Source organism: Microcaecilia unicolor, chromosome 9, assembly GCF_901765095.1.
Source record: "Microcaecilia unicolor chromosome 9, aMicUni1.1, whole genome shotgun sequence".
Taxonomy (NCBI): Eukaryota; Metazoa; Chordata; class Amphibia; order Gymnophiona; family Siphonopidae; genus Microcaecilia; species Microcaecilia unicolor.
In genome coordinates this window covers 72,388,199-72,414,851 of record NC_044039.1, presented here as the reverse complement: position 1 = coordinate 72,414,851, position 26,653 = coordinate 72,388,199, and the positions used below count along the sequence as shown (strand labels likewise).

Below are 26,653 nucleotides of genomic sequence, written 5' to 3'. Positions count from 1 at the left end.
GGCTGCCCTGTTTCAAGACTCTGCTATAGGTCCGCCTGGTCTGATGGGGAAGGTGGAAAAGAGTAACTAGTCTTGACATTAGATAAGCATCTTGGAACAGGAAAGTTTTTTTTTTTAAGGTTGGATTTGAATTGCTGTTAAGGAGGAGGTCCGGTTAGGTGTGTAGCAAGAGTTCCAGAGTTCAGGACCCTGTACTGAAAATATAGTGTATAGTTCGTGATGTTGGCATGTTGAGAGCAATTTAGGTGAAGTATAGTGGCGAAACAGGTCTGTGACCCCCACAAGATGGGGATCCCAGAAGGGAAGACATGTTTGACACCAGTAAAGTTGAGTAGCAAAAAGGAGTCCAGAGAGCAGACACTTAAGGGACTGACCAAAGTGCATGCACAAAGGAGTTAGGATGGACTTTGTGTCACTGTGGTGACATCACTTCCAGGTTCTGGGAGGAGGAGAGATGACGCTTAATACTTTGAGGAGTCAACCTTCAGACTCCCAACTGAATATTGGTAGGAACTAGGGCTGCAGATCTAGCAAAAAATTTAATCGCACAATTAATCGCATGATTCAGATGTAAGAGTTGAAATAAATTTAGCATGTGTACACAGTTTTTTTTACATCTTTTTTTTTTTTAATTGATCCTAAACATTCAACCAATAACTTTGATTCCAGTTTCCTTAAAAGCGCAATAGACGTGCAAAAGTGACTTCAATATTTTTTCTTCTGGATTTAGCTAGCATCATTTCTCAGTAGTAGCGGTAGTGAGCTACATTTAGGTACACTAGGTATTTCCTTGTCCCCAGGTTATCAGTAGAAATCAAACAAAATAAAACATGGAAAAGAAAATAAGATGATACCTTTTTTATTGGACATAACTTAATACATTTCTTGATTAGTTTTCGAAGGTTGCCCTTCTTCCTCAGATCGGAAATAAGCAAATGTGCTAGCTGACAGTGTATATAAGTGAAAACATTCAAGCATTACTATGACAGTCTGACAGGGTGGGAGGATGGGGGTGGGTCGGAGGTATGCATGGGGACATCAAAGCATAATCATTGATATTTCTAACAGGATGGGTGTGGATAGGTGAGGGGTGGGGTGATCAACAGAGACATACAGCTTTATGGTTTATAATGGGCTAGGAACCCCAGGTCCTTGTTAAGTCCTTTCTGTTGGGTGTTAAAATATTCAATCATTCTGACTTCAAAGGTCTTACGTTCTTGTATGGTTTAAAGTTACCTTTCAGTATTCTCACTGTGAAATCACTGGTACAGTGTCCTGGTTCTGTGAAGTGCTGTCCCACCGGGGGTGGGGGCCCTACTGGCTGTATTGTTCATGTGATGTCTATGTAAATTGAATCTTGTCTTAAGCATCTGGCCTGTTTCTCCAATATAGCATCCTTCGTTACATTTTTACACTGAATGATATATACCACATTGGGAAGATGAGCAAGTGAAAGATCCCTTTATGTGAATATCTTTCCTTTGTGGGTAACTGTGGGGTCCTGTGAAATATTTTGGCCATAGTTTGCAACTGGATAAATTACAGGGAAGTGTGCCCTTCTGTTCCTTTTCAGTCTGTGAATGGAAGTTTACTTCTGATTAGCTTGTGTTTTAAGTTGGGTGGTTGTCAGAAGGCCAGTACTGGTGGGGATGGGAAATATCTCTTTCAGTAATTCATCCTCCTGGAGTATAGGTTGTAGATCTCTTATGATTTTCCTCAGTTTTTCCAGACTCTGGATTGTATGTCACTACAAGGGGAATTCTGTCTGTGGATTTTTTCTCCTTGTACTGTGTTATGTCCAATAAAAAAAGGTATCATCTTATTTTCTTTTCCATGTTTTATTTTGTTTGATTCTATTGATAACCTTAGAGTGGACCTAACACGACTACCACACTCCTCTACTTGTCCCCAGGGAAATTAGAATCTAATTTTGTACATTTCTCTTCGTTACTCCTCTCCCTTTATGGCCACCTCTCCATTCTTTGATTCTTCCATCCCCTATTTCCAGCATATGCTCCTCAAAAACCCTCTACTTCCTCCCCCCCACCCTCTTTCCCACGGTCTGCATCTTTCTCTCTCCCCTTTTTATTTTTCTCCTAGCACCTCTTCTTACATCTCCTAGCACTCTTCTCTGTGTTCTCCTTCTCCCTGTTCCAAGCAGCCTTCGACCTTGATGCTGCAGTGAAAGCACACTGTTTCTCACCTGACCCCAAGTCTCTCTTTGTAACATGAAGTTCTGTCAGAGGAGGCGGGCACCATTTCCCTCTCCTCCGTTCCCTTACACTGGCCTCCATCCATGATCACCATTTTCCCCTTCTTTTTCTTCTTCCTTCTATGAGTACCATCTCCCTTCTTTGATTCTTCATCCCCTATTTCTAGCATCTGTCCCTCTAAACACCTCCCCCCCCCCCCATGGTCCACATCTGTCTCTCTTTCTCCCGGCACCTCTTATTGCCACTCCAGCACCCTCCTGTCCCCACAACTCTGACTTCCCCCCCTTCATTTCTCTTTCCGTCTCCCGCTGTTGCCCCACCCCCCCCCCCCCCCCCCCCGTGGTCTATCTTTCCGCACCTCCTCTTTGCTTCTCCAGGGCGCTGGCAGCCCCCTCCCCTCTGCTCCTTACGGCCCTGGGCTTGATACTGCAGTGAAAGCATGCTGTTTCTCACCTGGCCCCAAGCCTCTCTTTGTAACAGGAAGTTCTGTCAGAGGAGGCGGGCACCATCTCCTCCCATATCCCTCTCCTCCCTTCCCTTCCCTTCCCCTGTCCTCCATCCATTTTCCCCTTCTTTTTTTCCTCCCCTCCCTTCTATGGGTACCATCTCCGTTCTTTGATACTTCATCCCCTACTTGTAACATCTGTCCCTCTTAACACCCCTCCCCCCGCCAATGGTCCACATCTGTCTCACTTCCTTTTTATTTTTTTCCTCTCTCCCAGCACCTCATCTCTCGGCCCTCCTGCATTTTTCTTTCCTCCTCTCCCGCTGCTGCCGCCCCCTCTCCTGTGGGTCCATATCTCTCTCTCTCTGCCAGCACCTCCTCTTCTTCAGTGCTCTGGCAGCCCCCTCTCTTCTACATTCCTCCCTTCTGCTCCTCACAGCCCTGGGCTTGATGCTGCAGTGAAAGCACTCTGTATCTCACCCAGCCCAAAGCCTCTGTAAACAGGAAGTTTCATGTCCTCTGACAGAACTTTCTGTTAGAGGCTTTGGGCTGGGTGAGATGCAGGGTGCTTTTGCTGCAGCTTAAAGCCCAGAGCCGTAGGGAGCAGGGAGAAAAAGCTGCAGAGGAGAAGGGGGGGAGGGAAATGGAACTTGATATATCGCCTTTCTGTGGATTTGTGTTTTAGTTTGTGGGGGGGGGGGGGGGGGGGGTACATTCAAAGCAGCTTACACACCATATACAGGTACTTATTTTGTACCTGGGGCAATGAAGGGTTAAGTGACTTGCCCAGAGTCACAAGGAGCTGCAAGAGGTGCCAGCAGAAAGGGGGAGAGAATTATTAACATGTTAATTTTAATGTGCGTTAAACACTTAATGCATTAATTAACGCGTTAAATGTGCAGCCCTAGTAGGAAGAGAGATCAGCTGTGTTTGGATAGGGAGCTTGCTGTCAAGGACAGATGTTCAAGGCCACAAGGTCAGATAGAGAAATCATAGTCCATGAACTGTGTAGAACTCAGCTATTCATCTGCTGCTTTGACATTTGGTTCATGGCAAACAGAGTACACCAGGGATTCCCAAACTTTTTCGGTTCACGGCACCCTTAGTTTCCAAGCAGTGTTTCACAGCACTCCCCCCCCCCTCCCCCCGGTCACATGGGTCTCTGCATCCCCCAGCCACATAGGTTTCCCTTTCCCTGCAGCCCTCTCTTCCCAGAAAGTCCAGCACACCATTCCCTGCAACCCCTCTGCTCCCATAAATCTAGAACACCTCTGCCTTCCCCAAATTCAGCATCGCTAGCTACCTTCCTTCCTGCAGGTCCAGGAATCACTGCGCTCCTTCTCCTCTTCCTCCACCGCTGCAGGCTTGCAGCTTACATTTTCGGACCATCAGTGATGGCACTCCGGGGGTCTTCCCATCTGCCCGTGTCCAGCCCTTTCTGATGCAAACTTCCTGTTGTGAGGGCTTGGCGCAGCAGAGGGAAGTCTCCACAGTGCCTGTGTGAATCCAGACAGCCCCAAAATGTAAGCTGCCAGCCACTGCAGCGGCAGCGAGGGAAGAAGCAGGAAACGGCAGATTCCGGACCTACAGAAGGGAAGTAGGGAGCTATGCTGGATTGTGGTGGCGGGAGGGAGGTCAAGATGTGACGCGGCGCTCAGTTTGGGAAACACTGGAGTAACACAAAAACTGTAGCAATGCTCAGAGGGATGCGTGTTTTTGTCTTTCTGTGGTTCATGTTGCAGGAGTGCTGAATGTCCAAGTAGATTTGTCAGCAGGTATCATAAGTAAGGGAGAGTGGAAGTCTTTCCTGTGGCCTTTACAATAACAGTGGAACTGCGGGACAGATCTCAGTCTCATGCAACAAAGAACAGTGTTATGTAGCCAGTTGTCAAAAGCCTAGAGGTTTTGATTCAGCCCTGTCCTCTGAAGAGTCTCTTGTATGTGTTCCACTGGTCCTATTGCAAGGTCAGGTCCTACAGAGGATTTCTTTTCTTCCCAACTCTCATTCTAGTGGCTTCAGGTCTAGCCCAGAAGACCACAGTTTGCTAACCCGTTTCAACTCAAATTGATCTGCTGTTGGCACCTTCTCCAAAATCAAGGGATTCTTGAAGGAGCACTAGTTATGGAGGACCAACTCCCTTCAGTCTTATAGAGATCTCCAAAAATTAGAAGAATGGTCAAAGGTCTGGAAGTTAAATTTAATGTGAAGAAGTGCAGAGTGATGCACTTGGAGTGCAGAAATCCAAAGGAGATGTACCAGTTAGTAGAGAGAGTGATAAGCACAACTCAGGAAGAGAGACCTTGGGGTAATGGTGTCCTGAGGATCTCAAATGACGAAACAATGTGACAAGGCGATGGCCACAGCCAGAAGGATACTAGGCTATAGAAAGGGATATAACCAGCAGAAGAAACTTGACCCTTACTTGACCTACCTGTCCCTCCAACTATCGCCCCATCTCCCTTCTCCCTTTCCTCTCCAAATTACTTGAACGCGTCGTTCACCGCCGTTGTCTTGACTTTTTCTTCTCACCTAATCTTGACCCACTCCAATCTGGTTTCCGCTCTCTTCGCTCTACTGAAACTGCACTTACCAAAGTCTCTAATGACCTGCTGCTGTCTAATCCAGAGGTCTCTATTCTATCCTTATCCTTCTGACCTATCTGCTGCTTTCGACACTGTTGACCACACCATACTCCCAGATACACTATCCTCGATGGATACCAGGGTCCTGTTCTTTCTTGGTCCTCCTACCTCTCACTTTGCACTTTGTGTTCACTCTGGCAGTTCCTCTTCAACTTCCATCCCGCTTACAGTTGGTGTGCCTCAGGGTTCTGCCCTTGGAACCCTCCTCTTCTCCATCTATACCTCTTCCCTTGGTACCTGATTTCATCCCACGGTTTTCAGTACCATCTTTACACGGACGATTCTCAGATCTACATCTCCACCCCTGAAATCTCAACCTTAATCCAGGACAAAATTTCATCCTGCTTGTCTGGCATTGCTGCTTGGATGTCTGTTCGCCATCTGAAGCTAAACATGACTAAAACTGAACTTCTCATTTTTCCCCCTAAACCCACCTCCCCTCTTCCCCCATTCTTGGCTCTCACATCCTCCTGTCTCCTCGGCTCGTAATCTGGTGTCATCTTTGATTCCTTTCTCTCCTCCTCTGCACATATTCAACAGATCGCTAAACCTGTCATTTTCTTTATCTACAACGTTAGCAAAATTCGCCCTTCCTTTCTGAATACGCTGCCAAAACCTTTATCCACACCCTTGTCACCTCTCGCTTGGATTATTTTAATTACTTCTTACTGGTCTTCCGCCTCAGTCCTCTCTCTCCTCTCCAGTCTGTCCAAAATTCTGCAGCACGACTTATTTTCCGCCAAATCGTTATACCCACACTAGCCCACTCCTCAAGTCACTTCACTGGCTCCCTCTCCACTTCTGTATACAGTTCAAACTTCTCTTACTGACCTTTAAATGCATCCATTCTGCAGCCCCCCATTACCTCTCCACTCTCATCTCCCTACATTCCTCGCTGGACAAATCTCTCTTGTCGTCCCCCTTCTCTTCTACTGCTAACTCCAGGCTTCGTTCCTTTTCTCTTGCGGCACCTTATTCCTGGAATAAACTTCCTGAGCCTGTACGTCTAGCTCCATCTCTACGTGTTTTCAAATCTATGCTGAAAACTCACCTTTTCACTGTTGCTTTTGGCTCCTAGCCACTACTCATTTGCTTCCCCTTGTTCCTTCTCACCCAGTACTTCCCTCGCCCTTATTGTCTTGTCTGTCTGTATTATTTTAGATTGTAAGCTCTATTGAGCATGGACTGTCTCTCTGTGTCAGGTGTTCAGCGCTGCATGCATCTGGTAGCGCAATACAAATGCTAATAATAAGAAGAAGAAGAAAGAGGTGTTGATGCCCCTGTACAAGTTGTTGGTGAGACCCCACTTGGAGTATTGTTTTCAGTTTTGGAGGCCATTTCTTGCTAAGGACTTAGACTTGAAGCGACCAAGAAAATGGTATGGGGTTTGTACTACAAGGCGTATGAGGAGAGAATTGATGACCTGAAGATGCATACCCTGGAAGAAAGGAGAAATGGGTTTCTTTCTGATTTCTTTCAACTGTCATTTAATAATGTTTCATTCTCTCCACTGCCATCTGTCCTTTACTTCTTGCTGTATCCTCCTCTTTCCTGCCTACCTGTCCTGCCCCACTCCTCCCCCTCCATCTCCCTTACCTGTCTTCCACTTTTGCCTACCCTCATCATCTAGAATTTTATTCAGTGTTGTGAACCACTTTTGCAGTATATCAAGTGTACCAAATAAATACGATAGACATTCAAATATCTGAAAGGTGTTAATATCCAAGCAAACCTTTTCCACAGAAAAGGAAGGTGGCAGAACTAGAGGACATGATTTGAGGTTGCAAGGGGGCCAATTCAGGAATAATGTCAGGAAGTGCTTTTTCATGGAGAGGGTGGTAAATGCCAGGGATGCCCTCCTGCAGGAAGTGGTGAAGATGAAAACAGTAAAGGAATTTAAAAATGCATGGGATAAACATAAAGTAATCCTGTATGGAAGGCATGGAACCAAACAAACTTGGTGAGCGGATGGCAACGCCAGTATTTGAGAAGCAAAGCCAGTGCTGGGCAGTCTTCTATGGTGTGTGCCCTGATCATGGCTGGTCTGGGACTTTTGATGACAACTTTAGTTGGACAAGGCCAGTGCTGGGCAGACTTCTATGGTCTGTGCCTTGAAAATGTCAAGGACAAATCAAGATCAAGTAAGCATATGTAGTAGTATCACATTATACCTTATGCCAGTGGTTCCCAAACCTGGTCCTGGAGGCACCCTAGCCAGACAGGTTTCCAGGATAACCACAATGAATATTCATGAGATGGATTTGCATGCAGTGGAGACAGTGCGTGTAAATCTCTGTTTATCTTGTTGAGTAGACTGGATAGACCATACAGGTCTTTATCTGCCGTCATCTACTATGTTATATATAGTATTTTTGGGGGATCTTGGGCTTGATGTTGGGCTTGAATGTTGGGCTTGATGGACCTTTGGTCTTTCCCAGTATGGCAATACTTATGTAGTTAGGCTCTTGCATGAGCAATTCTGAGATGTAAAAGTTTTTCAAAAGATATGATTGCTATTCTTCAACTTAGAGGGCTTCCTAGCTTGTATGTGAGAGTCTGGCAAGTTTTAATCTTGGTGTGCCTAGACAGCAGTATCTCATGTAAAACCTTCAATGGTAATCATTTTGGCTTTTCTTCAAGATGGTCTCCTCAGATGCTTAGTTGTATGAAGTCCTTAAAGGCTGAAGTTGCAGAATTATCCTGTTTCTAAGGATATCTGAAGATCCCCCAGCCCCACCCCGGAACACCTGTTCCTGGAGAAGCCCTTTCTCAAGGGGTCACACACATTCAGTCCCCTCTTCATTCCTGTCCAGAATGGAGTTGATCTAGTATTCAAGGCATTAGGAATCCTTTCAGGTCTCTATGAAAAGCAGAGCTAAAGAATTTCTCTATACAGTATTTTTCCTAGCCATCACTTTTTGGCTAGGAGGATTTCAATCTTTATCTTGTAAAGTTTTTTCTGTTTATGAAGTGGGAGTTTCCATTAGGACAGATCTTTTTTTTCTTCTTAGGGTAGTGTCTTTTATTGCGTTTGATTCAAGACCTTGTTCTCCCTTCTGAAGGGAGGATTGTGGAGGAGAATCAAATTGCTACACTTTTTTTCCTAAATAGCTCAGTCACTGATAAATTCGAGAAGTCAGATTAGTTTGCTCTAGGGCTGCACATTTGACACGTTAACGTGATTTAACACATTAAATGTTTAATGCGTTAAAAATTTTAATGCAATTAATACATTGCGCTGTCTCCCCTGTATCCAGTTTTGCCCCATCTTTCTCCCTGTTTTCTCCCCTTCCCGCTGTCTCACTCATTTTATGTGGTCTGAAGCGCCTATGCCAACCCGCTGTTTTTCTTTGCTGTGGTAGCAGCAGCAAGCAAAAAGCAGGTACAGGAACATTCCCCCCTTTGCATGCTGCCACTGGCTCTGCCAGACCCAGAAATGAGGGTGGGGAAAGATGAGCAATGCAGACTATGGGGAGGGGGAAAGATGGGACAGTGCAGGGTATGGAGGGCACAGAGAGAGAGAGCAGTGTAGACCATGGTGGGGGAGGGGAGAGATGGGGCAATGTGGGGATAGGGATAGATGGAACAATGCAAAATATGGGGGAGGAGATGGTGTGATGCAGGATATAAGGGGGGAGACAAGGCAATAGTAGTTGGTTAGGGTGGAGGAGAGAAATATAGGGTAATGAGGGATGACTTGTGGTGGGGAGAGGACGAGAGATGGAGTGAGCTAGATGTTGGGGGGTGGGACCAAGAGATGGAATAATGTTGATGGTGTGTAAGAGATGGGCAGTATTACATGCTGGGGGAGAGACGGGGGGTGATGCTGGATGGTGAGGGGGAAGAGATGGGTCGATGGCGGCTGGCAGGGGAAGAGAGGGATGTTGAAAATGGAGGATGGAAGAAAAAACGGAGAAGCTAGGAGAAGAGAGGGGAAATGCACATAGATGGCAGGTAATGGGAGAAAAGGGAGGAGATGTTGCCCATGGATGGAGGTAAAGGTAGTAGCTGGAAACTAGATAGACTTGAGAAGGAGACAACAAAATGAAAAAGTTGAATATGAAAAATGGATGCAGGGAGTGAAGAAGAAAGGAGGAGAGAAAAACAGTGAATGGACAGAAGACCCTGGAAACAGACCAGAGTACAGAGAAGAATGCAAAAGCAAAAACAGAGACAGGAAACAAGATGATTACAAAAATAAAATCAGACAATAAAGGTAAGAAAAATGATTTTATTTTCAGTTTAGTAATTGAAACGTTCAGTTCTGAGAATTTACTTTTGCTCTCTATATTTTGCACTGTACAGGAGGAAATGTGAGGGGGGATGCTCCATGCAATTGTGTGATTTAACATTTTTAATTGCAATTAATCATGTGATTAATTTGTAATGAATATGCAGTCCTAGTTCTTTTTTTTTTTTTTTGGGGGGGGGGGTGGGGGGTATAAGGAAGGGTGAAGCAGCCTTTAAGGCTACTTATTTATTGTTGGCTAAAGAGAATCATTTCTTAAAGTGAATTGGTTTCTAATTCTTTTAACAGCATGTTTCACCGGCAGACTAGCAGCCTCCTAGGCAGAGTCACGGGTAATAGCTCTGAATGATTCTCAGACAGCGACATGGTCATCTTTCCATATTTTTGTCCAGCATTATAAGTTTGATGTTGCAGCTCCAGTGGAGTCTGCATTTGGGGCTTAAATTATTCAGCCAGGGTTTTCATATCCCACCCACCTTCTCTTTGGTACATTGCACAGGTTCTGGACTGGTAAGGAAGGGGAAATTAGTTCTTACCTGTTAATTTTATTTTGCTATATAAGTGATAGTTTATACTCAGCAAATTAAATGTGGTGGCTCCTTATCTCTATTGCTTTTTGACATAAAAATCTGATAAAAAAGGTTTCATGGTGCGCTTTTAGGGCAAGGCTCAAAACTTGTTGGTCTCTGTCTCCATCTACTGGTTGATGGGCACAACCCTACTAGTTCTGGACTGCTCTGGTAGTACTAGTTTTCCTTGAACAGGGAAGAACTAATTTCTCCATTGTAAGCTGCTCTCTCACTAAGATTCAACTTCTTACTCTTGAAGGAATTTTGTGAAAAATTTAAAACTCATGCTGAATTGCTCCATCATAAGGCCTGACCCACCACCCTTTTCCACCTCAAGCTTCACCTTCCCCAACTTGCTTGCTCCAACTAAAGTTTTTCTTCCTTCCCCCTCCCCTGAATGGTTTTTTTCTCACTCTAGCAAAACCCCCTATCCTGTATCCCCAAGGTTCCCCCATGGACATACCCATCTTTCCTTTCTCTGTTCCATGTCTCATACCTCACCTCTCCCTCTGTTCTCCCTTCTTTCCTTTCCTTTTTCATCAGCAACAGATGAGTCCAGAAACCTGTGGGTTATGACCCATCTACCAGCAGGTGGAGATAGAGGACAAACTGAATCCTCATATATAGCTAGGGCTCTACAGCTTTGGAGAAAAGATAATGTAGTAAAAGCAGCTTAGGGTTTAAAAAAGGTCTGGATAGTTTCCCAAAATTAAAGTCCATAAACCATTATTAAAATGACTTGGGGAAAACTCCACTGCTTATTTCTAGGATAAGCACACATAAAATGTATTGTACTGTTTTGAGATCCTGCCTGGTACTTGTGACCTGGATTGGCCACCATTGGAAACAAGATGCTGGGCTTGATGGACCTTTGGTCTGTCCCAGTATGGCAATACTTATGTACTTAAGGAGTTAATGTTAAGTGCCACCAGGAATGGCATGCCCCATTTATGATAAAACGGACTATGTGGAGAACATAAGAAAATAAAGGATCTGTACCTTAGGTCAAGACTACAGAGTGCAGCATCAAATCTTTACAGCATAAGAAGAGGTAGTGTGTCTGGTATTACCTGTATGTTACCATTAGACTCTACTTATGTGTTGCATTTGAATTGGATTTATTTTATTTGTTTGTTTGGATTTTGCTCACACCTTTTTTAGTAGTAGCTCAAGGTGAGTTACATTCAGGTACAGTGGGTTTGAAGAATATACCTTGTTTTATGGATTATTTGTACAGACTAGGCTTCTTTGGAACCCATGTGTGGTCACTTCCACTCTTGTTTTCAGTCAATCTTCCCAAAAGCCATTTGAAACGTTCCCAGAGTCTGGGGTACTTTGGCATTTTGTAGCACACTCCAGGGGAAAGTGTTCCTTCCAGATCACAGGAGGCAAGGTTCAGAGCCAAGTTCGTCTATTATTGCGGACGCTGAATCCTCGCACGTGGGATTATGTAGAAGTTCTTAGCTCAATACCAGCAACCCTTAATGTGGTTCCTTGAGCCAGAGAGCATATGCGACCTCTTCAGCAGTCAATCCTGTCTCGCTGATCACTTATCTCAAGCAAAACTCAACATGTGGTGGCTTCAGTCCAGCAAACTTTTCAAGGGAACTCCCATGGTGATCCCTTCCTTGGTGTTGGCCACCACAGATACCAACTTAACCAGATGGGGAGCTCACTATCTTCACCACAATGCTCAGGGGTCTTTGGACAACAACAGTGTCTCATTGGCCTATCCATCATCTGGGGCAGTCCACAAGGCTGTCATAGCTTTTCATTCTTTTTTTCAAGGACAATTCATTGAGAATTCTGTAGCTTATATACCCAGGAGGAATTCTGTGCAAAACAAATTTAAAATTCTGTACACTTCATTTGCTGTTTTCTTGTGCAGAATTTCTCCCTTTATATAGGCTGGCATCTCCTAGGCATGAAATACCCCCATCACATCCACAGCAACAGTTTCCTACACCTTACAGAACTCCACCCTGTCCCCATGACACACACATACACCCATTCACCTTTTCCAGCCCCCCCCCCCCCCAAACATTTACACCATACATATTTATTCCAGCCCTCTTTGCACACACACCAGCCATCTTTTCCCAGGCCCTTCTGTGCACAAAAACCACCCCCCATATGCTCCAGGACCCACCCTCCATCCCTGCACCCTTACCAGCTCCTGTGCAATACGAAGTGGAGCTTTTTCTTTCTTTAAATTTATCTGGAGTTTCCATAGCGTCCCTCAGATCAATCCAGAGACTTGTGGTTTATGTCTCTCTACCAGCAGGTGGAGATAGAGAACTTCAGAGATTTACTATATGTGGTCATGTGCAGCCACCTTCAGTATTCTCTCTATCTAGCAGGTGGATGGTTATAACCTTGCAGCTCTGGATTGATTGGCTCCTGGCCTGGTCCCCTGGGTGTAGTCGAGCTTCTGGGGTTTGAGGTGTCCCGATCCTGAGCCTTGGATGCACACCTGGTGGTGCCAGGTCCCTCCCTTTCTCCCCCATCACACCCTCCTCTCTGCCTGACTGGAGTTTGTGGTTCTCACCCTCCTGACTTTAAAAACAGTCTGAGGTTTCTTTTGCTCCGGCGTCCTCTCCTGCCTTAAAAAAGAAGAAAAAACTCTGATTCATCCAGTGCAGTGAGCTGATGCCAGTTTGCAGTACCAGCTGAGGGGTGTGAGGACCGACGGCATGTGACAGCGATTCCAGAGGGGGTGAGTAGTCATTACCCTACCTGCACTGGTGAGGGAGAGCAAACGTGGCTCCTGGTGTGGGAGCCGCTGGGCTGCTGCCGTTTCCTGTGGCGGAGCTCCACTGTACAGCCCAACCGTGGAGCGTTGTGCTCCTTCCCGGCTCATTTTGTCGGGCACAGGGCAGCTATTTTCTTGGGCACGCACCATCTTTCCTGCCGCGCCAAATGGCAAGGCTGAAGCGCCGGTGCTCCCTTGGGGCCCAATTTGCCTGAGATTCTGGCAGTTTTATGTGTATGCTTTTCAGAAGATGTGACGGGAACCGGGGTGGATCCCTTCCAGTTTATTCATATTTGGTATTTAAGAGGCCTGGGGCTGTTTGCAGACTCCTGTGGGAGTCATTGGGTCTCCCACAGCTTTGTGTCTCCCGCAGCTTCCCAAGGGTGAGGTTGGAGGCCCTGTAGATCCATGTGGTTTTATGGTAGCGAGAGCCTTATCTGCAGCTTGGAAAGTACTGACTATCTGAAGGTCTTCTGGTAGACATTGCACACTAATACTGGCCACACCTTTGCATACTAGCCCCAGCTACCCTGGTATCTGCAGCATGCCCGGTACCTCTAATTGCTTCGGTGGCATTTTCATGGTATGGGGCACCTAGATTTCATGAGGAGTGGGCAGCAACTACATAAGGGTAGAGGTAGCTTAATAGTTGTTTCAACCAGCTAAGAGTGAGTAAAGAGCTCTAGAGGTACCGCTTCACGACCCACTGCAGCGCTGTAGTGCACAGTGGTGCAACAGCCATATTCTGCTACACCATCTGGCTCTTGTTCTCAGCTGCACTTGTTAGCTGCAATGTGCAGCAGTTCTAGTGCACAGTCACACCAGCCAATTCTTGACCCTCTCTGCACGAAGTTAGCGCTGGCTTAGGCATCAGACCACTGATGTGGCTTCCAAGTCACATTTGGCAACCTGCCTTTTGAAAGTAATCTAGGGCAGTTGGGGAACTCCCAAGTCTCATAGATTGCCAGGGGACAAGTCTAAGGATGATTTTTTAATCCTCTGGGTTTTGTCATAGGTTTCATGGGGCCAGGAAAACCACTTTCAGGGTTTCCGCTTCCACTACGACAAGCCACCTGGCTGCTGGTAGAATGACCTGGCTGCTGGTAGAAATCCAGGTCTACCTATGCCTGCTGTATCTATCTCCCAATGTTGAAGTCTCAGTTCACTCCTCGGGCAGGACTTCTCTACGGGTTTCAGGAGGAGTGACCAAGATTGCTTCAGTGCAATGTCTGTTTTTCTATCGCACGGTGACAACCTGGTCTTCACATGCAGGCTCAAATGCTAATATCAGGCAGTTCTTGCCACCTTGCCAATGTTTCTGTCTTTAGGCACAGTCGAGTCTGTTCCCAGTTGCAATTGGGGGAATGGGAAGTTCCCTTTGCTTTGTAGTTCCAATCAGGGAGCTTCCTTCCAACTGAGTTTGGATGTCATAAGAGTCTAGGGTGTTTGATTCAACTTTTCACAATGAAAACCTTGCAGTGTGTAATAGTTCAGTCTGGTGAGGAGAGTTTCTAGCCTCCCTAGACCTCTAGGAAACGTACTTCACAGTGCTCCTTCCCACAGAGAGACCTTAGCGATTTATGACCATGTCATTCAGCCTTTCCACGTTACCATAGACATTTATTCAAGGTCATGGTGGTAGTGGCAGCTTTCCATCGTGAGGATGGATTACAGGTTCATCCATACCTCGTGAATGGCTGATTTGTGGTTCTCTCTATCAAGAGAGCTTGCAGATTTCATCCAAGATACCTACCCTTCTTCAGTCCTTAGGATTGGTAATCAATGTCACCAAGAGTCAGTTGTTTACAGCACAAATCTTGGGCTTATCAAGGAGTGATGTTCCATATAGGCTTGGAAAGTCCTCTTTTCCTTTTGCCCCTCAGCAAGAGGTACCAACCCGTCAGGTTCTACTTTCCTTACCAGGTCCAGGATATGGGAATAGGTTCAAGTTATGGGCACAAGGGCCTCTTTCTTGGACATTCCCCCATGGGCCTGATTCCATATCAGACCACATCAGGGGTTCCTTCTTTGCTTTGGTCCCCATCTCTATGGTTCCCTTCAAGCCAACTTAGTCTCAATGGGTGATTTCAACACATCCTTCCGCTGACATTTGAGAAGTTTTCTCTCTTTGGAGGTGGCTATCTAAAGCTTGTAGGCTGCTAGGGTGTGCCATAGCTGGCGGCAACAGATTTCGGGTCTCTTACAGAAGGCAGACATTTGACCGCATCCTCACTTGCCAGATATGGAGTCGAGGCTGGCTTAGTTGACAGTTTTCTTCTATGATTTGTTTTGGGCGTCGAATAAGCAGATGTTTTTGGTGGTCACAGCCTGTCGTAGCTGTAGCTGGACGGCAGATGTAGCTTCTAACAACGGCTAGTTCAGCTCTTTTCAGGGCAAGCTATTGTTTGAGGACTCGGTGAAGTTGGTGGAAGATCTGGGTGACTCATAGACTCAACGTCTTCCTGAGGATGTCTACACATTCTTTTCGGTTTGGTCAGGCTCACCCTTATCTTTAGGACACCAGGACTATCGTCCAGGGCAGCCTTGTTTTCTTCAGCAATCCAGTCAGGCAGGGTCTCAGAACTCCCGACTTCATCCGTTCAAAATCCTCCAGATTTCTACTGAAGGGATGACGGGGCACACAGTCCTATCTTTTCTGCATACGGTAGTTTCTGCCTTCATTCCCATTCCACCTTTGTCTCTTCCCACTTCTTGGACGTTCACCATGTAGGGACCTTAGGAAAGTAATGCAGTTTCGAAAGCCACGCTGGCTCACCATTTTTAGATTGGCAGATATGGGTGTAGTGGTTTTGATATCGGGGAGCAGACCTTTTCTAAAATAGGCGGTGTGAAGCTGAAGGGCTGATCCACAATTTTATTCAAAATCCATTTAGGGAAGCAGCTGCTCCTGTTGCACCCCACCTAACTATGCCTCTGCATAGTGGGGCAATATCTGAGGTGACCCACTGAGCAGAAGTGACTTCCTCTATAGCCTCATGCACTGCTAAAGACTGAAGCGGTCTTCTAGTGCTCCCCATTTTAAGGTTAGCAGATGCAGCGGTGGCAAGATCAGAAGCAGACCTATTTAGAACCTGGAGAGCCTTAGGTATATAGAAAGGTGGCGACTCCTAACCCACACTGCAGTGGGATCATCAGATTCCTGACCTGTTGTGCAGAAATGCCTCCCGGCATAGCCTCATGCTGTCCTCTGGCTGGTCACAAGAAAGGGGATTTGGTTTCGAGAGCCATGGTGGCCGTTGGCTCTGAGAGGCAATTTCTTCAGCTGGCCTCTATATGGGACAGTCTCTCCCATTGCAGGTGGCAACACTTTTTCTTCCAGATCGCAGTTGACATCCTTTTCCGAGTCCCGTCTGGCTTCTGTGGCTGCCCTTTGCAGTTCAGCCACTTGGTCTTCTGTCTTTCTGTGGATGGCTTTTGCAGATCGTCCACTTGATCTGCTGCTGTTCCCTTGCTAGGTTGCAGACTTCACATGGCAGCACATGTAGCCACGGCCTGTGGAGCATTGCTCCAGTTTGCTGAGGTTGTAGTACCCCGCCCCACTTGAGGACTGCTTTGGTACATCCAACAAGTCTCTGGATTGATCTGTGGGACGCTGTGAAAGGTAAAATTAGTCCTTACCTGATCATTTTCTTTTCATTAGCCCCAACAGATCAATCCAGAGGGCTCGCACTTTGTTCTAGGTTGAGTGTTTTCTTCTGGTTGCTTCAGTTTCATCAGATTCCTTCATTTGATTTTTGCCTACAAAAAAAAAACCCCAATCAAAACATAAAGGAAACCTTCTGTTGTTATCCTCCTGCAGAAGCGGTTGAGGAGCTTACATGGGCTTTATGCAGGCAGGAGAGGACTTGCTGTTATATTTCCTCTTCATTCTTTCACTGCTTTGGTATCGGCAATACTGAAGTTAAAGTGGCTAAACATGACCACATATAGTAAACCTCTGAAGTTTTCTCTATTTCCATCTGCTGGTAGAAGGACATAACCTACAAGTCTCTGGATTGTTGTTGGGGCTAATGGAAAGAAAATTATCAAGTAAGGACTAATTTTAACTTTGTGTTCATGAGTTATTGTTTTCTCTGAGTTTGTTCCATTTACTATAGTCCTTCTGCTTTATGTGAAATATTAACTGACCAGAATGCTCACGGAGAGTTTGGTTTCTTGTCCTCTACCTGTTGGTAGATGCTCATAACCTACAATTTTCTGGACTCGTCCATTGCAATTTAAGGAAAAGAAAATCTACACAAATTAGCAATTGTGAAAGTTCTCTCAGACAGAAGATTGACAGGACATGGTTATTTTGGGGTATTAACATTTTTGTTAGACTATTTTTAGTTTTTAAATGTGATGCATGCGTTTTTCCATTTTTTTTATGTATTGATATTGTCTGGGTGCTTTTTCATTTTTGCCTTAAGATTCTATATCCAAGTAGATGACTTTATGCAGAGAACACATACTGAGCCATGTATTTTTTGTTTTCTGTTGGGTTGAAAAAAAAAGTTGGAAAAAATTATACAGAAGGGATTGATGTATCTGTTGAAGCAAAAAAAAAAAAAACAAAAAACACCTCTGAAAATGTAACAGAATGAGATGAACCTATGCAGCGGGGGGGGGGGGGGGGGGTGAGAGAGATATAAGGTAGACACTGGGTTTGAAAATGGGCAAATTAGACCAGGGTTTCCACAGATGAGGCCCCCCCCTTCCCAAAAAAGTATTGCCCTATGCATTTCTACAGGAAAAACTGTTCAGCTTCCGTGGCATACAAAGTTAGTGAAAAATAGCGGAGAAGAGGGTACGGCAGTTTGAAAGGTGGCACTACCTACTTTTCCAAACTTCAAATTCCTCCCCCCGCCACCTCCGCCACACCATAGCACAGCACAAACTATCCTCCACAATTGCTCCACCACTCTGCAAACTGTCTTCTGTAAACTACACCCTGCAACTACCCCACCTGCAAAAATAATCAACTACAGACTATCCCATACCAAAAAACTACCCTGCCCCACAACTGACAGAACACCTCAAACTGCTCCAGCCTGTAGGGCAGTAGCTCAGAGGTACCTATCAGATAACATTACTAGATAGCAATGACATGAGCTCCTGTCTAGGGGGGGGTACCTCTTATAGCCCTAACGAGATGCTAGCTTAGCTGTGCAAATAAACCAATGTATGCCACAGATAGAATATATTAGGGTTTATTATGTAAAGAAAAAAAAATATATATATATATATATAGTTCTGAAGCAGTGCCAAGCAAAATACAAAACTTGCTATACAAATAGATTATCACCAAAATAGATTATCATCTGATTATCATAAGCACATAAGCACTGCCACGCTGGGAAAAGACCAGTCCATCAAGCCCAGCACTCTGTCTCCGACAGCGGCCAATCCAGGCCCCAAGAACCTGACAAAAAACCCCAAATTTAATAACGATCAATGGACTTTTCCTTCAGAAATCTGTCCAGACCCCCTTTAAACTCAGCAAGGCCAGCTGCCGTCACTACCTTCTCCGGCAATGAGTTCCAGAGTCTAACTGCGCGCTGAGTAAAGAGAAACTTTCTCCGATTTGTTTAAACCTACCACATTCTAATTTCATCTTGTGTCCCCTGGTTCTATTATTGTTAGAAAGCGTAAACAAACGCTTCATATCTGTCCGCTCTATCCCGCTCATTATTTTGTAAACCTCTGTCATATCACCTCTCAGCCGCCTTCTCTCCAGGCTAAAGAGTCCTAGCCGTCTTAACCTCTCCTCATAGGGTAGTCGTCCCATCCCTTTTATCATTTTTGTCACCCTTCTCTGCACCTTCTCCAATTCCTTTATATCTTTTTTGAGATGAGGCGACCAGAACTGAACACAATAATCCAGGTGCAGTCGCACCATGGAACAATATAACGGCATTATAACATCCTCATGCTTGGTTTCCATCCCTTTTCTAATAATACTCAACATTCTGTTCGCCTTCTTAGCCGCCGCAGCACATTGAGCTGAAGATTTCAACGTCCTATCCACGATGACTCCCAGATCCCTTTCTCGGTCCGTAACTCCTAACGTGGAACCTTGCATAACATAGCTGTAATTCGGGTTCCTCCTTCCCACGTGCATCACTTTGCACTTGTCAACGTTGAACTTCATCTGCCATTTGGACGCCCAATCCCCCAGTCTCACGAGGTCGTCTTGTAATTTTTCACACTCTTCCCGCGACGAGACGACCCTGGATAACTGTGTCTTCTGCGAATTTAATTACCTCACTAGTTACTCCCATCTTGAGGTCATTTATAAATATGTTAAGAAGCAGCAGTCCCAGCACAGACCCCTGAGGGACCCCACTAACCACCCTTCTCCATCGAGAATAATGGCCATTTAACCCTACTTTCTGCTTCCTATCCTTTAACCAGCTCTTAATCCATAATAATACACTGCCTCTGATCCCATGACTCTCCAGTTTCCTTTGGAGTCTTTCATGCGGCACTTTGTCAAACGCCTTCTGAAAATCTAGATATACAATATCCACCGGCTCCCCTTTGTCCACATGTTTGTTCACCCCCTCGAAAAAATGCAGTAGATTTGTGAGGCAAGACTTCCCTTCACTAAAACTGTGCTGACTTTGTCTCAGTAGCCCATGCTTTTGTATGTGCTCTGTAATTTTATTCTTAATAACCTCCACCATTTTTCCCGCACCGACGTCAGACTCACCGGTCTATAATTTCCCGGATCGCCTCTGGAACCCTTTTTAAAAATCGGTGTTATATTGGCCACCCTCCAATCTTCTGGTACCACACCTGTTTTTAGCTCCACAAGTTCATTTTTCAGCTCTATTAATACTTTGGGATGAATACCATCCGGTCCCGGTGATTTACTACTTTTCAGTTTGCAGAACTGCCCCATTACATCCTCCAAGTTTACAGTGAAATCATTTAGTCTTTCTGACTCGTCTGCTTCAAATACCTTTTCCGGCACCGGTATCCCTCCCAAATCCTCCTCGGTGAAGACCGAAGCAAAGAATTCATTCAATTTCTCCGCTACAGCTTTGTCTTCCCTGATCACCCCTTTAACACCACAGTCGTCCAGCGGCCCTACCGATTCTTTAGCCGGCTTCCTGCTTTTAATATACCTAAAAAAAATTTTGCTATGTGTTTTTGCTTCTAACGCTAACTTTTTTTCAAAGTCCTTAGCCCTCCTTATCTCCTTTTTGCATTCGGTTTGACATTCCTTATGTTTTATCTTATTGTCTTCAGTCTGTTCCCTTCTCCATTTTCTGAAAGATTGTTTTTTGGCTCTAATAGCTTCCTTTACCTTACCGTTTAGCCATGCCGGCTGATGTTTGGTCTTTTTTCCTTTTTCTAATAAGCAAAATATATTTGTCCTGTACTTCTAGGATGGTGTTTTGAACAGCATCCACGCCAGATTCAGGTTTTTTTTACCCTTTCAGCTGCTCCCGTCAGTCTTTTTTTCACCGTTCTTCTCATTTTATCGTAATCTCCTTTTCTAAAGTTAAACGCTAGTGTATTTGATTTCCTGAGTTCACTTACTTCGCAGCCAATATCAAAACCGATCATATTATGATCACTGTTATCAAGCGGCCCTTGCACCGTTACCCCCTGCACCAGATCATGAGCTCCACTAATTATTAAGTCTAGTATTTTTCCTTCTCTTGTCAGCTCCTGAACCAGCTGTTCCATGAAGCCGTCCTAATAGTTCTTATAAGAACTTTACACCTCATGCAACATACTGTGGTCAGCTAAATACACCAACCAGAAGTCCTGACGTAAATCTGTCTCAGATGAAAGAAAGGACTAATTATCTCCGGCTATAGGAATATATCTGGTTATCTCAGCTTGCTGTCTGATAGACCCTCAATGTTAGAGAAACGGAATCTCCCTCTTACTCGAGCTGAAGATTTCAGCGAGTCTCTGTCCAGGAATCAGTCCAAGAGTTTCTCTGAATGTAGATTACACAGTCTTAGACGAGGTCTGATGTGTAGCTGAGCAAGCCTAGGCCATCAGATACTAGGCACACCTTTCACTGGTGTTAAGAAAATCAGTATCTTGCTGTCTCGAGCGTTCTGCAATCTTCGGGTGTCTCTCTCTTCTGGGCGTCTTTCTTCTCTCTCTGACCCTCCAACTGAACTTTCTTCAGTCCAAATCTTTGGTATCCAATGGTTAGATGATACCTATGGACCAATCACATATGACATCATGTCCAGCCACCTGCATGTTTGTTTATTTATTTATTTCAGTACATTTATACCCCGCCTTTTGCCACAGTATTGCAGCCCCAAAGCGGCTTACAAAGAACCAATTAAATAAATACATAACAGTTACATTTCAGTAGTTAGAGCGGGAAAACAAGATAAGAGGATAAGATAAGAAGGGAAAGGTGAGGGAGGCAAAGGTAAACGGCGAAAGTCCTGGCGGGCCAAGGGGAACGATGGAGAGCCAGGTTAAACAGAGGGCTGGAGCAGGTTCTGGCAAGATGATCCTCGGACAAGCACTGGGAAAGCAGCAACAACAAGCAGCCAGGAGAGGCAAAGATCACCAGAAGCCGAGGAAACTGAAGACCAACAACGTGGATTTCAAAATGGAGAATCGAACAGTCCTCCTCCTCAGCTCCAACTGTCGGGACCCTCCAAGCCAGGACAGCAAAGGCGATGAAGATCGGGGAGGAGGCAGCCACAGCAAACATACAGGGGACCAAGGCTCCTTGGACCGAAACAAGCTGAAGACAGTAGATGATCCAAAGCCAGATGTCGACGGATTTCCCAGGGGCCCTCAAGATCTGCAGAGCAGGCCACACGAACAGAAGCAAACCTTTGTTATAGGTCATTCCAACTCCTTGTTAGCTCAGATACTCCAGGATGATTGCATATTCCTGTAGCCGAGAGCTTCTCTCCCCCAACGTTCCCAGGAGATAACGGGGCTAATTGGCAATACAGAGAATATGTCCTTGGATGAAGTAATCAGGCACTGCTAAGCAGTAATTTTCCTTTCTGTAACCAAAGCTGGTTTCTGATAGTTACAGACGTACTCAGGTCACAGGGTGTAGAACCATCCATAAGAATGGTTCAGGCTTGTATAAGCCCAGACCAGCAAAGGTGAGATCTCAGGTAAATACCCGTACAAGCCCCACATCCAAAACCTAGTCCACCTCAACTACCCTACATGGTCCAAAGTAACTCTTTCTCCTCCCCCACCCCCACCCCCCCCAAAAAAAAAAAAAACAAACAAACTCTAGTACCTTCACAGATGCAACATAGAACAGAGACCTGTTTGGTGCATCCCAGGATAAACTGGGCAGTCTCGAGCACTGACATTTTTCAAAGATGGCAGTGCAGAGGTTTGAGTGAATGGGCATTGTTCCTGCCTCTTAAAGGTTTGGTGAGGTTTGGAGGAGTTGGTGGGGTACACAGGGTGGCTAGGGGAGGAGTTGGTGGGGTACGGGGTGGCTAGGGGAGAAGTTGTTGGGGTACGGGGTGGCTAGGGAGTTGGCAGCAAAACACTAGGGATTTTCTTTTCTTTTAAATGTCAGGGGTAGGAGAGCGAGTGTTAACAAGATGGGGGGATGCCATTAAACACCAGGTTGATATAGAAAGCTATTTCAGGGGCAGAAAACTTGGCTTGGGTGTGGGGGGGGGGGGGCAGTTACCCTTCTATGCTGCCTTAGACCTTGCAGTAGATTTCTTACATTGTGCTCACCCAGTAGACATTGGCACACATTTCTGCACTGTTATGGATTGAGTAATGGCCTCTTTACCAAACATTTTCATATCATGTGCACCAATGTTTACTGTGCTGACACCTTTTCTGCATCATGACTAGTAATGAGCACATAGACCGCTCATTAACTATGTGCTGCTTCCCTTGGTAGTTTTCTGCATCAGCCCCAGAGACTGGCTGAATCTTATCCACAATCAGAAGGCAGCTTTTAAAACTACCTTCCCCTCATCTCTATTCCTGATCAGGGAGAAACAAACAAGCACACCCCTCCACATGCACACACATGCTTTTAAAGGGAAAGGAATTAGAAAGATTTCCATGAACTGTGCTCATCATGCTTTCCACACTTGTTTCTATAGAATAAAAGTGTGACATTTTAACAAGTAGTTTGAGGTCATAATTCAGTGCTACACAGGCAACTGAAAGGTTTTATTTTTACAAAGTGATACCTTGGAGTGAAACATTTTTCTTTGACTTTCAGCATTCTTTCCTGTGTACCTGTAGTCCTAATAATGTTTACTTGCTGCTTCTTTTTTCATATGTATAGTGCCTCTTATTTTTGTTTAAAAAAATGTTGGCACAAGTGTGGATTTTATGGTTTAGAAGAACGAACATCCAAGTTCCTCTTCAATTCGTTTATCAGGTGAATACCAGGTTGCTCATTTATGGAAAAAGACTTTGTATCGACTGAAGTAACTTTAGCTAATCCATAATTATTTTCATGAATCCTACTTGTATGATAATGCCGCATTTGAACTATTATAATTCGTTATATATAGGTTTGAGTGCTGTTCTGATGAGGAAGTTACAACTCATTCAGAACACCACAGTCCACTTAATTTTTCAAATGACCAAACTTGAGTGTGTCTAAACAGTTAGAGTTTACATTGGCTTCCATTAAGAGCATGTATAACATTTAAAACAGCATGCATTGTTTTTCATATTTTCCTGTTCCTTGGATTTATTTTCTAGTTTATTTTTTTTTTGTTCTCATCTTCAGGAACATTTAACAGTATCCAACTATTAAGAATGTTCATTACAAACGTATTCTTAATTCTCTTTTTACTTTTCAAGCTGTAGCTATTTGGAATGCAATACGAGATTTCATCAGAACAGTTTTTAATTATCTCTTAGTAAAAGACTGAAAACTTTTTTTATTTAATAGATTTTAATGTCTGATTGTACTCTCTAATTTGTGCTGACACTTCTTGTAGCTCCTTAAAGATTGTTTTAAGTTTCTTTTCATACAAGTCGCTTAGCACCTGTTTTGGGGGATTTAGCGACTCAGCAAGACTTTTATTACCTTAAGTTTTTTTTTTCCATAGGATTGATCATTTAATGTACATTTTTTATAACAATGCTAATGTTTTTATTTCCTTCTTCAAACAGGCAACATATTGTTGAATGTCTTCGTTCAGCCTTCTATGCCATGCTCAAGAACAGGAAAGAACAATGTTATTATAGTATGCGTCCCAAATCCTCCAGTTGATGAGAAGAATCCTGATGACCCTGTTACAATGTTAATAAGAGTAAAAACAAGTGAGGATGCCAATGAATTGCACAAAATTTTACTAGAGAAAAAGGAAGTGTCACAGTAAAGTGTTTTCCAAGAAATAATTGCCAAGTTGCTGCTCTTTTTTTTTTTTTTTTCTTGCAGAACTTTAAATTGTCACAAATTTTTGATAATTCTTTGTACATTGTCACTAATTCAGGTATTCTGAAGGATATATATTTTTTTATTATGGAGTGGAGAAAGTTCATAAAGCCAATTAAAATAATGAAAAAGACCAGAAAAACTTCTGCACAACTATTAAAGTATCAAGAAAATCTGTGCCCCTGTTTGAAATTTCTCCAGAAGAGCCTTATTTAGAAGATATTTAACAAAAAAAGAAAATAGATGAAAAATACATGAGTGTTAACTAAGTGATTCTATAAGGGGGTAGAAATCAGGGCACAGAACAGTACTGGGAAGTTTACAAAATTCATTGGAGTAACATTTAAGTGTAGTCGGATCACCTCACATATGATAGATGGACTTTTGAATTTTGAAACTGTAATAAACATTTTATTTGTATGTTTTGTGAAATTGTCTACAGATATTCAATGATTTGGATGTAATTCTTGAAGACACTAGCTGAAAAAATTATTGAGGCTGCTACTACTAGAATTTTACCCTTTAACTGCAGGCACTTGTCATCTCTGCCCATTGTGTCTTGTTTGTGTTTAGTCTAACTACATTTTTTTAACTGCCATTCAAATTAATGCCAAACCAGTCTGCTTTGCACCACACCTTATTTTTTACAATTTGGCTTTTTGATTTCCCAGCGAGCAGTCCAAGATGGTGGAAATCTCCTTTTAGCTTTGGCTGTAGTTCTTGTCATAGTACACTTGAGCTGTAGGGGGCTCTAAGAAAGTATTAAAAGAAACATTTGCAATTATGACAAAAGAATAGATAGTGTGTCCTCCAGAGTTAGTAATTAGTCATGAAGGTTCACTTTCTGGTCTGTGATACATTTTGCATCTCGGGTTGATTCCTAGTTGCTTACATATTTCTAGAAGCTAACTTTATTTTTATTTTTTTGCTACAGGGTTTGCTCAAAATTAAGCTTCGTTGAGCTTAGTATGACAGTTGGTGTGCTGTGAAACTTAGTGGCAGAAACTTAACTTGATAGTTTTTTAGAATTAAAATAAATCATAGGTAAAGAATTTTGCTACTTATGCAAAATTGATTTTAAACAATTCCTTACTAAGTAGCGTTTTAGTAGAGATTATGCTGTGCAGTACACTAATGAGCCATTGGAAGACAGGTAAATGGTTTAAAATTGCATACTAAGCAGAAAGTAACATGCAGGTTCCCACAGATTGCCAACCAAACTCTGCTGCTTTGTAGCAGTGTGGACTACATACTTACAAGAATATATTGGAGATATTTAAAAATGAAATATTGGCTGGGTTTTTCTAAAGACAAGTCCTTGGTACATTAGACTTATTTTCCATCAGTGTAAAGAAATGACTGACTGCAAAAGCACAATCCTATTTTCACTCATCTACAAGGTAGGGCATTTCAAGTTCAGTGGTTCAACTCTTTAAATCATTTGACTTAACTAGTGGGGTTCCTCAGGGCTCAATCTTGGGGGCCCAATACTTTTAACATCTTTTTTTCACCTTTAGCCCTTTTCATCCAGTCACTCTCTCCTTCTATATGTACACTGATGATATTCAGTTAACTCTCTCCTTTATTCCCTTTCCACTCAAATAATTTCTGGTATCTCGCAAACTCAATCTTAATGCTGACTGGCTTTCATCTAACCATATGAAATTAAATATCTAAAACCAGTGCCGTGCCAACACGGTAAGTGAGGTAAGCACGGCAGGAGGCCGCGCCATGCTTACCTCGCCCTCCCGCGTCCCAACTGCCCGCCCTCTTCTCCCCCCCCAACAAGATCCCTTTGAAATTTACCTCCGTCCGGCAGCGAAGGCACGCCGCAGCGTCAGTGAAGGAGGTGGCGCTCCCGACATCTCTACTAGTCTTCCCTTCGCTCAATGTCCCGCCTTCTTCTGACGTCAGAAGAAGGCGGGACATTGAGCGAAGGGAAGACTAGTAGACGTCGGGAGCGCCGCCTCCTTCACTGACGTGGCACGCCTTCGCTGCCAGACGGAGGTAAATTTAAAAGGGATCTTAGGGGGGAGAGGAGGGCGGGCAGTTGGGACATGGGAGCAGGAGGGCAGCGATCATTTTCATGGGGGGGGAGGGGGGCGCGCGCCAACTGTTCGTCTGCCGGGGGGGGGGCACCAACTGATCTCCTGCAGGGGGGGGCGCCACAGACCCTTGGCACGGCCCTGTCTAAAACAATCGCTGTTTTTTTCCCCTCTTTGTGGCCCTATTAAACTACCTTCCTAATGATTCATGATGATCTGATCTGAATTAGACACAATTAAAATCCTTGGGATTACCCTAGTTAATTACCTTATTTTTACTCCTCACATCTCATTAATACAGAAATCATTTTATACACTCAAACTTGTGCTGTTTGTTCTTTACTTGATTTA

The 26,653-nt window shown here is 44.2% G+C and overlaps 1 protein-coding gene across 4 annotated transcripts in view; it reads left to right on the top strand.

The window, feature by feature from the left end:
• The window catches only part of NUP50 (nucleoporin 50), a 353,557-nt gene extending 327,564 nt beyond the window's left edge, over positions 1 to 25,993 (top strand). For all 4 annotated transcript variants that reach the window (XM_030214692.1, XM_030214690.1, XM_030214691.1 and 1 more), the window contains one exon: positions 23,993 to 25,993. In XM_030214692.1, the coding sequence (XP_030070552.1) occupies positions 23,993 to 24,201 (209 nt within the window). In that variant the 3' untranslated portion in view covers positions 24,202 to 25,993. The remainder of the gene's footprint in view (positions 1 to 23,992) is intronic.
• The last annotated feature ends 660 nt before the right edge of the window (positions 25,994 to 26,653 follow it).